The sequence below is a fragment of the Acartia tonsa genome, chromosome 6 (genome assembly GCF_053477335.1).
Source record: "Acartia tonsa isolate MP-2025a chromosome 6, ASM5347733v1, whole genome shotgun sequence".
Classification (NCBI taxonomy): Eukaryota; Metazoa; Arthropoda; class Copepoda; order Calanoida; family Acartiidae; genus Acartia; species Acartia tonsa.
Genome location: NC_137265.1, coordinates 24,768,726 through 24,784,531, shown reverse-complemented (window position 1 = coordinate 24,784,531; position 15,806 = coordinate 24,768,726). Strand labels below are relative to the sequence as shown.

The window sequence follows — 15,806 nt, the reverse complement described above, 5'->3', positions numbered from 1 at the left end:
ATGTACTCTAATAAAGTAAAACACGTAGCTGGCTTAAATACACCTCCCCCAAACCAACCCTTGTTCCCATCCACTCCTCTCATATTGGATGAACGATCTGGCCAATAAGTGATGTTCATGTTAGCAACCTAAATTGACAAAAAAAAATTGTCATATTATCCACGTATATTCTATATCCATTCCTGTATTGTTTTGAAGCCTGGTTTACAAACACATGTGCCATCCTGCTTTCCGGTTGCATTTTCTGCACATTCCTAAAATATTGATCTTTAAAAATGCATAAGAAGCATAATTTAAAATTTCTTATAGCCATGCTACTCTATAAATTTCTTTGTATGGCCGTCTCGCCATAGGATTTTCTTGGCTGCTATCTAAGATAGACTGTTGCTTTTTTTTGGTGAATATAACTTTTACCAAAGAGCTTACAACTTACTTGGCCTGTCAGTCATGCTACAAAAGACATGCATTTCATGAATAAAAAAATTGTGAATTTCTATTCTATATACATATAATTTTTAAGGTTTACCCACTAAAATATACAAAACAAAAAGATTCTTGAAACCAAATTATGAATTAAAATTTTATAAGCAATAGTATTTTATACATTGGTCATTTGTAATCTTGCATAAATTCTTGGACATCTATGTGACTTTCATCTTGAACTGTATTGAAAGGGAGAGTGACGGGCAGAATAAGAGCCTAAATTCATTTTAGAAGTTTTTTGAAATGGTTTGACATATTTAAAGCTATCTACTTAATTTAACTGGATATTTGCTTTCGCAATTTTGCTATAAATATAAGTTGCTGCTCTTGCTGTACTACATATAAATATTACGGTTCTTGTTAATCTATTTCATAGAGTAAATTTTGTACAGAAATGATTGATATACACTGTACAGATATATTGAAGCAAAATAATAGAGATGACACGAGCTTTATGTAACTCTGTCCACGGGTGAGATCCCTGTCCTGACTTTAAATTGAATATCAGCCAATAGCGTCGGAAAAAAATACAGCCAAGTCGCTACAAAGAGCAAAAAACAATTTGCTAGCAGACAAAAAGGTCCACACAACTTGGGCAGTTGTCTGGATTATACATCTATATTTATACATTTATTATAGATATAATAAAATTACCAGACAGGCTAACATGATTGGATTATAACTGGAGTTCTGTCTGCTAGCACAGGAAGATACAGAATCAAATCTATAAGAAAAAGCATAATTATGTCTTATTCATGTAAGAATATTATATAAAAATAACTTGTGTTTTTTCATTCAGTTTAAAGTAACGGCAAATTTAAACTACTTAGTCCTGTAATATTCTTGTAATTTGGTCTTATTCCTTTGATATTTTTAAAGCACTTTTGAAAAATCTTTTAAGGCTTAATTTGTTAAAATCTGGAACATATTTTTTTCTGATATTCAAAACAACTCACTACGTCAATAAAGAAAATAAGATACTAATGGCGAATTTTTATCAACCGTAAGTGTGTTAAATTGATAACTCCTTTAAATTAATAAAAAACACTGAAAATTGGATATTTTTTCATAGCTTTACTTTTGTCATTGAAAAAGACCCCTTTTTAAAAAAAGCACAATGTGTAAACTTAGCCACACGAATAAAATGTCAGTAATCATTCGAAATAAAACTCTACATATATCTACGAATTATAAAACTTAGAAGTTAAAAAAAATTGCTGTAAAATATTATAACTAAATTAACCCTTACAGATCGGGGGGGGGGTCATATTGACCCCCCCCCCTCTAGTTTTTTCAATGTCATTTTTTTGTAGGTAAGATGGAGAGCTGTGACTTCATGACTTTTTAAGTTTAGTAATTATGCGTCGGCAAGAGTTGATTTTATTAGGATATCTGGTCTGTGTCGGTCGTGGTGTCCGGTCAAAGTCGGTTGGGTAGCACCAAAATTTTAAAAAAATTCTAAATAAATCTTAATTTCTACATTATGACTTTTGAAACCTAAATTTTTTTTGGTGAATACTAAGATATCAATGACCTTATGAGAAAAGTGGTGTTATGACCGTTTGACCGCACCCTGACCGACTTTATGGCCGATTTTTGTCCGGCTTTTACTACAGACATATATCATGAAAATCGTGGCTTCTATTACAGCTAGAGACCTATAATTTTTTTTTGGTAAATTCTTGAGCAACAATAAACAGATAAAAATATTAATTGGCGCCGCCAACCGCCGTTTTGCCGCCGTAACCGCCGAAAATAACGGTTTCCGTTATTTGCCGTTTTTCGGCGATGATCAGAAAAAGTAATTTTTTTGTTATGAAAAATAAAAGTTCGTCCTAAAATTTGATCATCCTAGCTGCAAAATTGGCCGCTCTACAGCTGTTTTAAAATTTAGCGGCTGGCCGCTAAAAAGCGGCTAAGGAGCGGCCTGACCGCTATGACTAGAAAAGGTAATTTTCTCTAAAAATACACATGAACCACCAGAAAAAAATTTTACGTCTTTATCTGTAACAGAAGCCGAGATAGAGGGGGGGGTCAATATGACCCCCCCCCCCGATCTATTAAGGTGGGAATTGGGGCCCGATCTGTAAGGGTTAATAAGTATCTTTTTACTTGAAAAAATTAATGACTAAAAATTATATCATTTTCTTTAATATTAAAATGTTGTTCCTAGATAAAAAGAAAAACTACAATAAACTATTGTAAACTTTCATGTTTCATTGAACTAAAATAAATATTTATTAAAAATAATTTTCTACTTACTCTAGCGTTAAAATACTAATCATATAAAGAATTTATAATTGTTAGCCCTTAATGGCGACAAAATAAATAGCTTAAAACCATCTTACGATAAAATTAAGATCTTAAAGCACAAACAAACAATAAACCTTACTACCTCAAAAATATTAGATAAAATAAAAATTACCTAAACATATTAGATTCCAAAGAAAAGACATTTTTAACAACCAAAACAATAAGTAAAATCTTCATTTTAACCATTTTACATCATTTTAATCGTATTTGTGTTTTAGAAAGCAGTTTAATCTAAACTGTAGTTTATTATTATTGTAAATAGAATGTGCTTTCCCTTTATCTTGGTTGTATTTATAATAAGTAGGAACCAGGTAGTTTTATAGAAAGGCTTAATACCTCTTTTGGAATTTGGAAAACTAATATTCCCCAGATGCAAATTTTATCAAAAGAAAGAATGACTTCGTCCATTTGTAACGAACCATCTTCAAAAGTTATACATTAAATGATAGAGAGACAGAGAAAGAGAGAGAAAGAGATAAAAGAAAAAAAGAGAGGGGAAGGAAAGAGAAAGAGAGAGAGAGAGAGAGAGAGAGAGAGAAGAGAGAGAAAGAGAGAGAGAGAGTGAGAGAGAGAGAGAGAGAGAGAGAGAGAGAGAGAGAGAGAGAGAGAGAAAGAAAGAAAGAGAAAAAGGTAAAATTAAAGAAAGACAGAGAATGGCATTTAACCCGACGTACTATTATTTAACGCGACATAATTCAACAAGTGGTCTTGGCTGACATGCCATTGACAGAAACGTAGTCCGTCATAATAAAGATATTATGACTTTATGTTTATCTTGATGAAGGCAAACATCCTTTTATGTAGACGGACGCTCCTCTGTGTATTTAAGGGATTATTCTTATAAAAGCATAATTTTATATTTTGTAAGTAGGTTGTAAGTTTAGATATTATAGTTTTGTGCTTTCTAATTCAATTTTTATGTGTCTAGTCTATTTTCATGGTTTCAGGAATAGAACAATAGATGATAAGAAAATTATACATGTAAAAGCTGAAATATTTTGATGACAAAAAATAAGAAATCTGAAGAAAAACTATTTGGCCCTAACCTTTTTTCCTATCATTTTATAAATAAACGTACCAAAAGGAATCTTGTGAGAGTTCAGATGCACAATTTCTCAAAAATAAGACCATTTAAGAAGCTTTTATGTAAAGGAGAGTTATATCAGTACATCTGTTAGCAAGATAGTCAGTACAAACACATAGACGGACGGACAAACATCGTGTTACTTTCATATAATGGAATTATTTAGGCTGGCAAATCTTGATTGTGGGATTTGCTCTATATATTCAGAGAGAGGAGGGACAATGGGCTGTCAATTAAACGTGTCCCCAAATGTTTATAGTATAGTTTTCTTATTTGTTGGCTTCATAACTTTGATGACTTGAGGAATGAATTTTTGTTGGTTGTTTTATTTAGTTGAGTGCCTAAACGTTTCAACCACTAATTGTAATCTACAGATCTTTAGATCTATGCTATATATCAAACTTTTCGCTGCATATATTGATTCTTGTATTCCAGTTAAGGTTAGGAAAATGACAATGGCAGTGAAATTAATTTAAGTATTCTCCCCAATATTAACAAATAATTAAGGACTGAAATTTATTCCAAAATTTGGGAATAAGATTAACTGCATTACATATTATAAACTTATCTTTTTTTATCTACAAAGAATTAATTAAGGAGAAAACTAAAGTCGTCTTATTATGACTTTAGGTTAAGAAACATTGTATCATATTATTTCCATGACTTACATATGTTTATCTGAACTAAACATTGTTTGTCCACATGTATGTTAATTGGGGTGCTAGATCGATTCCTAGATTTTTAAGTTTTTGTATTTTCCTCGACTCTTTGTCAAGACAGACAACTAAAATTTTCAAGGAATAAATAAATTCACATTCTACATATTTTCACTAAGTTTCATTAAGATATGTATATTAGTTGGGGTGCTAGATCGATTACTAGCATTTTCAGTTTTCATAATTTTTTTAAAACCTTATTCAATATAGACAACTGACATTGTCAGGGATTGAATATATAAGTTTACATTTTACACATTAAGATATGCTTATTGGTTTGGGTGCTAGATCGATTCCTAGTTTTTTTTTAGATTTCCTCGACTACTGATGAAGATAAACTGCTGGAATTTTAGGGAATAACTAAGTCAACATTCTACATATTTTTAAAAAGTTTTAATAAGACTTGCTATGTGCTAAATCGATTCCTAGATTTTCACGTTTTTTATATTAGCTGAATGCTTCAAAAGACCATTATTTATTTTTAAAAGGTTTCGTGATTAATTTTATTCAAGTTTTTCATGACATACTCTGTAGACCAGTTTTTTTCTCGATGTATATCCATCACTTTTTTAGCTTCGCTACTTATGGATGTGGTCATCCTTGTTTGAATAACGTTAAAAAGAAAACCAATGTACCAAGCAAGCAGTCAGTTGTGCAAGTACTATACAATCAGGATACGCCCACCTTTACGCCGCGCTAGTTTGTCCAAAGTTTGGAGACAAACGAACATGAGTTGTAGAATATCCTTGGTACTAAAAATTTTCACGACGTAATTCTTTTAATTTCTGAAAGGCATTAATTATAATTTTTAAAGCGAAGCTTTTATATAATAAGGGTCAGTCCGTACGTCCGTAACGGTTAGCTCTTCTCGTTTATTTGAAAAAGTTAGAATAGTCCTATCGATTTTAAACTTTGCATGATGATTCATATAACAGTTAGGTACTACTTAGAAAGCGCAACTCTATAAGATCGTTACCAAAAAGTAAATGTTATGAAAAAATTAGGTGCTTGCTTACATGTGAAGACCGGAGCACCGAACCCCCCACCCCCCCCCCCCGCTTAGTTTTGACAAAAATCAAAAATAAGGGGGGGTAGTTTTTTAATCCCCCGCTTAGTTTTGACAAAAATCAAAAAAAAGGGGGGGGGGGTAGTTTTTAACCCCCCCCCCTTATTTTTGATTTTCTTCAAAATCATGTATAGCATCGTTATACAGTGAAAAAACTACCCCCCCCCCCCCTTATTTTTGATTTTCTTCAAAATTAAGGGGGGGGGGGTAGTTTTTTCACTGTATAACACGCCAGAAAGTTGAGTGAGGTAAATCAAGTAAATCCAGTATACCAGAAAGGAAACCTTATTACAGGGATATTCATGTTTTGGGGCATAATTTCCTTATTTATTGACTGATTTTAGTAATTGATGTATCCCTGAACAGGTAGTCTTAAATAATATATATTAGAAGTGTTTTCATGGGGACTGAGGGGGAAAGGGGGGAAAAGGGAAGGAAGGGGACAATTTCTTTACTTTTCACCATAGACTTGTTATTTATTGTCCAAATTTAGTGATTGATGTGTTTTTGGAAAGGTAATCTTTAGGGGAATACATTAGAAGTCTTTTTATAGGGAAGGGGGAATGGGGGAAAGGGGAAAAAGGGAGGGAAGGGGACTATTTCTTTACTTTTAGGTTAGGTAAGGTTAATTTATAGGCTAGGGAGCTGAGCACTGCAGCCACATATGTTCATTGTGGGGGGTACTCTAATTTTAAAATTTAAAAAAACTATTTTAGACTAGGTTAGGTTAGGTTATAGGCTAGGGAGCCAAGCGCTGTGGCCACAGATGTTCGTTTTCAGGGGGAACTTCTCAATTTTGAAAATATTTTTATTTCCTAAATAGGATAATTGAGATATTCATTTAAATTTAATACTGTTGGTATCGTGGATGGGTTTCCCGGCCATAGTTTTGGTAAACATCTTGGCGCAAATATTAGAAAACTCTACGGTTTTTAATGTGAAACTTTAATATTTAAATGTTTTCTGTGTGTACTCACTGAAATCCCGCGCTCTTTCGTGCGGCCACTCCAATTTCCCCCCCCCATACCCTGACATAGTGAAGTGAGTCACAAGAGAGTTTTCATTGGTTGCATTTTTTAGCCAATACCATAATCTCCTTTCCCCCCAATAGCCAATAGCAAAGCAGATTTTTTTTTCAAGTGATTATAAAAAGTTTTTTTGAAATTTTGAAAATTTGAGTACCCACCCGACAATAAACATCTCTCATCAACAGTGCACGCAAAAAAAGTCACAATGATAGTTACAATATCTATATTTAAACTTTTTAAACACACAACATGATTGGTGGAAACGTTAAAGGAAATGAGTTCCTCAAATTTAAACTTATTCAGACTCACCAGCGCACAAAATTAAAACCTTTTACTGGCCCCCCTCCTCCTTATTTTCTGTTCAGGGATACATCAACTACTAAAATCAGTCAATAAATAAGGAAATTATGCCCTAAAACATGAATATCCCTGTAATATGGTTTCCCCTCTGGTATACTGGATTTACTTGATTTACCTCACTCAACTTTCTGGCGTGTTATACAGTGAAAAAACTACCCCCCCCCCCCTTAATTTTGAAGAAAATCAAAAATAAGGGGGGGGGGGGGTAGTTTTTTCACTGTATAACGATGCTATACATGATTTTGAAGAAAATCAAAAATAAGGGGGGGGGGTTAAAAACTACCCCCCCCCCCTTTTTTTTGATTTTTGTCAAAACTAAGCGGGGGATTAAAAAACTACCCCCCCTTATTTTTGATTTTTGTCAAAACTAAGCGGGGGGGGGGTGGGGGGTTCGGTGCTCCGGTCTTCACATGTAAGCAAGCACCTAATTTTTTCATAACATTTATTTTTTGCATTTTCAGTTCTGAGTCTGACACTCTGCAAGAGTTAATGTTGTTCTGTCCTACCGTTTCAGAGCTTTGCTTTCATGGTTGTTGTCATACTTGTTTTTAATATAACCCATTAATATACACAAAGCCATTTGACATTAACTATAATTTGCGTTAAATTACTTATTAACAAAATTATATGTAATTGTAGTTATTGAAAAGAAATTTTATGGTTTATTTTATTTTTCTATTCTCCCTATCCCCAGCTTCGTATGCGGAGCTCTCAGATGCTGGGTGAGCATCCGCCAATTAAAATTTAGTAAGTTGTGTTTGTATGTATGCTAAGATCTAGTGGTTGTTCCCCAATTTTAAGCGAAGTTTAATGTTAGTCTATGGCAGGTTTAAAGTTATTTGCGTGAGGGTGCGACAGTACCTTACCCGTGTGGCACCAGGAAAATTCCCCCCCCCCCCTCTCCAAGGGCAAATCTAAATCATAAGATTATTTTGAAAAGGTCAAAAATAAATTGTACAATTTTTTTATATTATGGCCGCTTACGGTCTTGTTTATAAAGAAATTTGCGGCTCTCATCCCCATTACATTTGATGATACCAACAAAAAACTCAATTAAATTCTATAATCAATAAATCAATAACTTTACATTAAATATGGTTATTCAGTTAATTGTGTCATGAAGGTCTTTTCATAAAGTAATTAAATAATAACAAAAACACATTGAAAAGAAGTTGTTTTCAATAAAATTTAGAAAAATTGTAAACATATTTTTTTGTGTAGAATTAGTTGTTGGAATAATTCACTAAGGCCAATTAGTATAAAATATCTTTTATTAGATATAATATAATAGTCATGCATCGTATTATGGACAGCTTTCCGCGTATGTTAAAATGAAAAAAGTATAAGATTAAATCCAGTTTTATTTTAATATTTTTGGAAAATTGTCTGTTATACGATGCTATACATGATTTTTTATGATTGGCTGAGAACTGGTTCTAATCCAGAGGATATTTTTGGTTTTGAAGCCAAACTGGAAAAGATAATAATGTATGTTTTTCTGTTGGTCAGTCTGAAAATATTTTAAACTGTTACTGTAAAATAAATCGCATGTCGTTATCATGTCAAATATAAAATATAATTAAACAGAGAATTTTTTATGTCTTTTTGTTTACAAACAACGTTAGCAGAAGGTTTTACATACCTTTAAATACTTTATTTTGGAAAATTATGACTGGTTTTAAATTCTTGACCTTTTAATGACCTAAGAATTTTTTCGTTCCCAAATTTACACATTTTAGATTCTGTTAAAATGATTTTAATGAGAATGTTACATGTCTGCTTCTTGGTATTTTTCTTTACACCATACAAAGGTGATTTAAAACAGTTTTTTTTTTAACGAAGCTTTTGAACACAGTAATAGTGTCTGACTGATTATGACGTAACAAAAAAAAATTAGCCAATGAGAGGCCGTTATTGACCAATGGTAAAATTTATAGTGGCCTCTCATTGGCTAATTTTTTTTGTTACGTCATAATCAGTCAGACACTATTACTGTGTTCTGTTTGTGCATCTGTAACGGTCAGCTTTTTTGTTAATTTCGAGATGTTAGAATTGTCCTAATGATTCTTAAACTTGATAGGCCAGTCAGGTACAATTAAGGATGCTACCAACTCTATCATCGTTATTTACAAGAAATTATGTACGTCCATTTAAATATAATGATTTTTAACTTTTTACTATATCCTGTATTTACGCAATTTTGCAACAAAATTATGTACACTTTTCTTTAGAATTACAAATTGATGTTCTGCTTATAAAGTTCTGACACTCTACAGGGAGTCATTGTTCGTTTGACCGTCCTTCTGAGTTTTTTTTTTTTTTTTTGGTATAATTTGAATTAAATTTTCATTTAGTTCTTGGTGAAGATGTTACAAATTGGAAAAGTCGAGTAACAGGTAAAATACTGAAAGGTCATGAAATCAAATGGTTGATTGACTGTTAGACGCTACTTTATATAATGAAACGGGTATTTATATAGAAAGAAGTCAAAATTTGTATGAATTATTTTAATATCCGTAAACAAGTTGAGTATATCTTATTTGCAGGAACGGCTGACTATTGGTCGGACAAGAAATGGACAACAGATGCAGATGTAAACATCACAGATTTCACTGTTTGCTTAAGGTTACAAACATAATGTTAAACTTTGTTGCTGTTATTATTTCATCTCATTTACTACTTCAAGAATTAAATTGAAAATAAGTATAGGTGGAGTTATCAAAAGCGAAGCTTTTCTATAGTTAGGGTCGGTCCGTCCGTCCGTACGTCCGACCGTCCGTCCGTAACGGATAGTTTTTTTCGTTAAGTTAGGCATGTTAGAATTGTCCTATCGATTTCAAACTATGCATGGTGATTCCTTTAGTAGTTAGGTACGATTTAGAAAGCGTAGCAACTCTATAATCATTACCAGAATGTCCGTTTGTCCTACCGTTTCAGTGCTTCGCTTTTGTGGATGTTGTCATCCTTGTTTTTTCTATGTCTAATAGGGTACTTTGTGTGAAAAGTGGACTTATTTACCCCAAAAAAGATGATCTGATAAACCATTTAATGTTATTGTTGAGAAAAGATTATCTTAAGTTTCTTTACCACCTAGATCTCTAATATGATAGGACCCAATCTGTAAAATGCTTTAACAAAAGTAACATCAATGACAACCATAATGATAGGTCCTGTTAAATTTTGATTGTTTAATGTTATTTTGATACTAGAATATTTTTAATTTAATTTAATTTTACTTATTCTTAATGTTACAAAGTTAACCTTTACCTAGATGGTGCTACAAATTTTGAGTTTATTGCTCTTGAGTTATGTCAGGATTAATTGTATTGTTTGGAATGTCGTCTTCCAGAGATTTAAATTGTAATTTTGAATATGTTCAGGTTTATGGTTGAAGGATTTGGAAAAAGATCAATACTAAGGATTTTATTTATGATAAATAATCATGATTAATAAATGATAATATTATTTTTTTAAAACTTAAATTAGATGTTATATGGTTATTTTATAGGGTTATTTTATGTATTTAGACTAAAACAAAACATTTGTCAAATATAATAAATTCAAAGACTAGTTTGTAGAATAAAAAAACACTTTACAGAGTCCCATAGAAAACAATAAGATACATAAGGTTTCATTCTTTATTTAGTATGTAAACACATGAAATAGATCTAATTCTTTTTAAAAGCAAAGCTTTTCTATATTTAGGGTCGGTCCGTCCGTCCGTCATGGATAGCTTTTTTCGTTAATTTGAATTGTCCTATCGATTTCAAATTTTGCATGGTGATTCCTTTAGTAGTTAGGTAAGATTTAGAAAGCGTAGCAACTCTATAATCATTACCAAAATGTCCGTACGTCCATTTTAAACATGTTGATTTTTTTTACATTTTTAACAACAAATTTGTATGTGACCTAATTATCCGATTGGTCTGATTTTTGGTATACTGATTTCTAGGACAACAAGTATAATATTATAAGCGAAGCAACTCTATAATCAAGTCCTTAAAATGTAAGTATGTCCATAATCATTATCCTGTATCAAGCAGTTTTTCAACAAATTTACCTACAACTTTGCTTTGACTCTTATACATTCGCATTCTGATTATTCAGTTCTGACATTATACATTGAAAAGTGTTAATGTCCGTTTGTCCTACCATGTCAGAGCTTCGCTTTTATGGATATTGTCATCCTTGTTATAACAAGGATCCATAAGAATATCTATTTAAGATTTTGGCTGACTATCTTTTGCATAAATCTAAGTCCAAAATGAATATAATACAATTAGTGTGGTATTAGTCTGATATATGCATCTATACCTATATATTTGATTTCTCTCCTAATTAGTACCAGAGAAAATCATGTTAAAACTGGTAGGGCGTTTGAACAACACCTCAATGTTGAAAAGCTTCATTAATAAAAATAAATAATAAAACCAGTATGGATCCACTGTTTCAGTTAAAACTTGATGAAGATGAGGCCTATAAAAAATATTTTGTAGGAATATTCAGATATAAGGTAATCCTTTTTGATAAGCACTAGCGGTTTCTTTTCAATCTATTTTAAAATCAGGTTTTGATGAAAATATCTGCAAAGTGGCGTTTTTTTTTATTTTTCAAGGCTATATAGATATAAACTTTCCCAGGACCTATGAGAAGCTACTCTGTAAAGGAAAACCGTATTGGTTCTGCGGTTAGCCAGATCCTTCAGTACAAACTGACAGACATCCAGGAAATAAGGATTATATAAATAGAAATATGATGTCTCTCTGAGTTTGTGTTTGTTTGTCTGTACTAATTGATCTCCAACCCTTGGACTGACTTTGTTCTTTGTTAAAGAAAGCAAGGGACAAAGCCACTGCAAAATGTCTGTAAGTTCCTTAAGATCTTTAAAAACAACTAGTTGCCCTATGTCAGACCTATCCTGAATGTTTTGACCAGTTTGAAAAAGGATAATTCAATTTTTCTTCCTGATTTTACTATCAGTTGTGATCATATTAGGGTTGTTTACTATACCAATATAGATTTATTCTTAGGGGGGACATGTTGATTTGCCTGTAACACCTCATGAATGGCACAGTTTCTGTATGGCAGTAGGTAAAATTATTTTGATAAAATGACAAGAGTAAATTAGAAAAACTAAAGACTACTCATTTTATTTAGAGTTTCCTGGACCAAAGATTATTGTGATCAGGGACACAAATATCAATAATTACATTTAAATGATAACAATTCAATGTTATAATCCTTATACTAAAGTAACAGGATGTTTGTTTGTGTGTCTGTGTATCTGTGTGTCTGTGTCGAAGGATCTCGCTTACCGCTGAACCAATCGGGTTCTTCTTAATAGGGTAGATTAATAGGGTTCTGGGAAGGTTTATAACTATTTTGGGGGAGGGTACCACCACCCTCCCAAGAGAAATCACAATAAAATCGGAAAAAATTGAAATATTCCTGCCGCATTGTGTCGTTAGCGTATGAATGTCTCTACGTAGCGTAGTGGCGCTGCATAGAAACATGAATTTAAAAGCTGATTGACCATAGACAAATTATTTCTCAAATTAGATATTTAAAATAGAAAACATTTAAATGCCACTAGAGGCCTCTAAGGGCGTAGCCGCTAGTTAAAGATAAATTAAAATAGCCTACTGGTTAAGTGGATATCTGTTAAGATCCATTGGCATTAAGGTCTCTAAAACTTCCAACAACAAATGCAACAAATATTTATGAAATCCTTGTATAGAAAATTAATAATAAAATCAAACAGCCCTTTGAAGTGTATAGGCCCACTGCAACTGCAGATTAAAAATATATACTTATGTATATTTAATTTTTAATGAAAAAAAAAATAAAGGATATAATTGTGTAAAGTGATGGTGAGAGTGTTGCTGAAATGAATGTACAGGTTGATTATGTTGGTCAGAAAAAATCTCTTATTGGTAATGGTATGATGATTCAGAGTGTTGGCAAAATTTCAGATATAAACCTTTGGGATTTTAGGATGACAAGTAAGTTCACAACCTCTAAATCTATTATCAGTCTAAATTAAAGATTCCTCTTTAATGTTCTTAGTTATTTTGGATGTTTTTTTGAGATTTTTATTCTAAAAATTATAATTTTTTTCTTCAGTACACTGATTTTTTCTGGCTTCACAAGAGAGCTTTTCAAAATAATTTAAATAATTTTAATTTTGATTAACCCTATTTCATTATTTCTTAAATGTTACTGACAATAGAAAAAAAATATTTTATGATACCTTTTTTTAGATGATGTAATGAAGAATTTCACTTCTTGCAAACCAATTGAACAAAGAGATGGCAATCTTCTACAATGGAAACAATTTACTCCAGATCTAAGAGGAATTATCGTCGAAACTCAACCTCTAGAAACTTATTGTCCTAAGTTTTTAACCTCAAATGGAAGACCTGCAATCAATGGTATAGTTGGACCAACTACAGCAATCTTACCAGTAAGAAGAGATTTTAAATCCTCTGATACAGTCTGTAAGGCATTTCAATCCACTATCCATGTTTACAATGACACCCTCAAGAACATATTTCCAGAGATTAAAGAAAACACTGGAAACAATTATTGGACTGGGTTTATTCTAAAAGATAATACGAATAGCACTTATGTTTCTTTAGGAAATATAAACCTGAGCCAGACTGATTTACAATTTAAAGAGGGATATCCAAGTGAAGGAAAAGATTCATCCTGTATAGTTTTCTCAGGAGATTTGGTTCACATTGAAGATACACCTTGTAATGAAAATATGTTTACATCATGTTATTTTGAAAAAGTTCCAACATTTACTCTTCACAATCTAGCTCAAGTGAAACAAACACTGAGATATCTTAACAAAGCTGATCCTGAATTTATAGTTAAGTTTGGCAATTCTGACCCAGAAGAGGATTTTAAACTGCTCAGCCCCAGTGGACACAGAATTGTTAGAGTTGGAGAAACTTGGGAAATGAAGGATATCCAATTTAAGTCTTTACTTTCAATGAGTTCTACAAACTTGCCCATTGGACTTCAATCCTGGGAGGATGTTGGCACAAAAGAAGTGATAGATTTAAACATCAATGCATGTGAGGTAACTGTTTTGTGAAATAAAAAATATTTAAGATCATAGAATGTTTTATTTTATATTGTATCTCTTATGTTAAAGTTTAATTTTCAAAATATTTTTCAGAGATCAGACTTTAGCTGTGATGATGGTATATGCTTAGACAGATTTGCACACTGTAATCAGCTGTCTGACTGTGCTAATGGAGAGGATGAAATTGACTGTAACCTACTTCACATTCCTAAAGGTTATAATCCATTTGTACCAGTAGCATCTGATTATGAAAAACTGGATCTTGAAGTGACCATTAATCTGATTAATATCCTAAAAGTTGATGACATGGAATCTTACTTCACAATACAATTTGAATTACAAGTTGAGTGGGTGGATCCTCGGTTACTATTTCGCAACTTACAAGAAAAAGAGAATGCAGTTCAAAATAATGAGTGGAGAAATATTTGGATTCCAAATTTCTCCCTCTATCCTACAAAATTCTTTGAGGAAACTGCCCTAATGTCATCAGATTCAAAAGCTCTGCTACAACTGTCATTAAATGACAGTGCTATATTTTTCTCGGAATATATTGACAAGAGGAACACCTTCATATATCCTGGCAACAATGTAAAAATTCTCAAGCATCAAAAGTTGACCATTGACTTTATTTGTGCCTACAACTGGATAAACTACCCATTCGACACTCAAATTTGTAACATTAGCCTTCAGCTTATCTCCATAAGATCAGATCAAGTAAAGATAAATCACGAGGTAATCAATTTGATTAATGCCTTCAGTACATTTGCCATTAACATGAGCAATTCTTTTGTTGAATACACTAATGGTGGGATACCAGCTGTCACTATGACAATTGAGTTTCAAAGAGACTTTAAGCCAATGGTTCTGAACACCTTCTTGCCCACAATGCTCCTGGTAATGATCAACCAGCTCACCAACTACTATGATGAAATAAGCTCTCTTGAAGGTATCATCGGAATCAATGCCTCAATTCTAATGACTCTTGGATCAATCTTTATATCAACCTTTAATTCAGCCCCAGCCTCAACATATGTGAAACTGATTGATGTCTGGATGATTGTTATCTTGTTCTACCCAGTCATAGTCATACTCTGTCATTCTATCAAGGCAGTGGTCACAAAGAAAGAATCAAAGAGGAGAATGAAGATAGGTAGATACATCTTGATGTTTTTACAGTGTCTGATGCCTGTACTGTTTATAATCTTTTGTGTTGCCTATTGGATCTATGGAATGAGAATCTATTATGGCCTTTAAACTCCCTAATAGAAAAATATTGTGTTTGTTTATCAAACCTGAGGTCAAACATAGAGATTTTTTCCATTACAAATCTTTTTATTACATTGCACTTGAAATGGTTCAGCTTTTCAAAACCTAATTATTCATCAAAAGATATTTGATTTGTTTATGATTAAATGCACCTAATAAATATTCAGAAACAGTTTGAACAAAATACCTATGCTATATTTTAATAAAACAAATCTCTGTATTTTGTTATTCCATAGTTAAAATCACATTCATAAAATCTTTTAACCAAAACATTATTTTGATGTACAATAAATTTTTATTTCTTTAATCAAAAACCTAGCTTTTATAATTTCATTAGCCATTTTTCTGTAAAGCAATTAATACCAACTTAATGACTATTTTTTTTACGGCTTGTCTT

General features: G+C 32.1%; 2 protein-coding genes and 2 long non-coding RNA genes across 4 annotated transcripts; 3 read left to right on the top strand and 1 right to left on the bottom strand.

Moving 5' to 3' along the window:
• Positions 1–163: 163 nt before the first annotated feature.
• On the bottom strand, positions 164–3,043 carry LOC145323318 (uncharacterized). The gene is made up of 3 exons (XR_013880918.1): positions 2,909–3,043; positions 1,138–1,207; positions 164–254 (listed from the first exon to the last, which is right to left on the bottom strand). It is a non-coding gene; the product is annotated as an uncharacterized LOC145323318 (long non-coding RNA).
• Positions 3,044–9,402: 6,359 nt separating this feature from the next.
• LOC145323439 (uncharacterized) lies at positions 9,403–10,472 on the top strand. Its single transcript, XR_013880981.1, has 3 exons — positions 9,403–9,446; positions 9,597–9,675; positions 10,431–10,472. It is a non-coding gene; the product is annotated as an uncharacterized LOC145323439 (long non-coding RNA).
• A 2,438-nt stretch (positions 10,473–12,910) lies between these two features.
• On the top strand, positions 12,911–13,697 carry LOC145323028 (uncharacterized). Its single transcript, XM_080165415.1, has 3 exons — positions 12,911–13,052; positions 13,311–13,513; positions 13,689–13,697. The coding sequence occupies exons 1-3, from the start codon at positions 12,938–12,940 to the stop codon at positions 13,695–13,697; spliced, it is 327 nt and encodes a 108-aa protein (XP_080021541.1). The 5' UTR covers positions 12,911–12,937.
• A 55-nt stretch (positions 13,698–13,752) lies between these two features.
• On the top strand, positions 13,753–15,532 carry LOC145323317 (ligand-gated ion channel 50-like). Its single transcript, XM_080165746.1, has 2 exons — positions 13,753–14,137; positions 14,237–15,532. The coding sequence occupies exons 1-2, from the start codon at positions 13,817–13,819 to the stop codon at positions 15,395–15,397; spliced, it is 1,482 nt and encodes a 493-aa protein (XP_080021872.1). The 5' UTR covers positions 13,753–13,816; the 3' UTR covers positions 15,398–15,532.
• Positions 15,533–15,806: the final 274 nt, after the last annotated feature.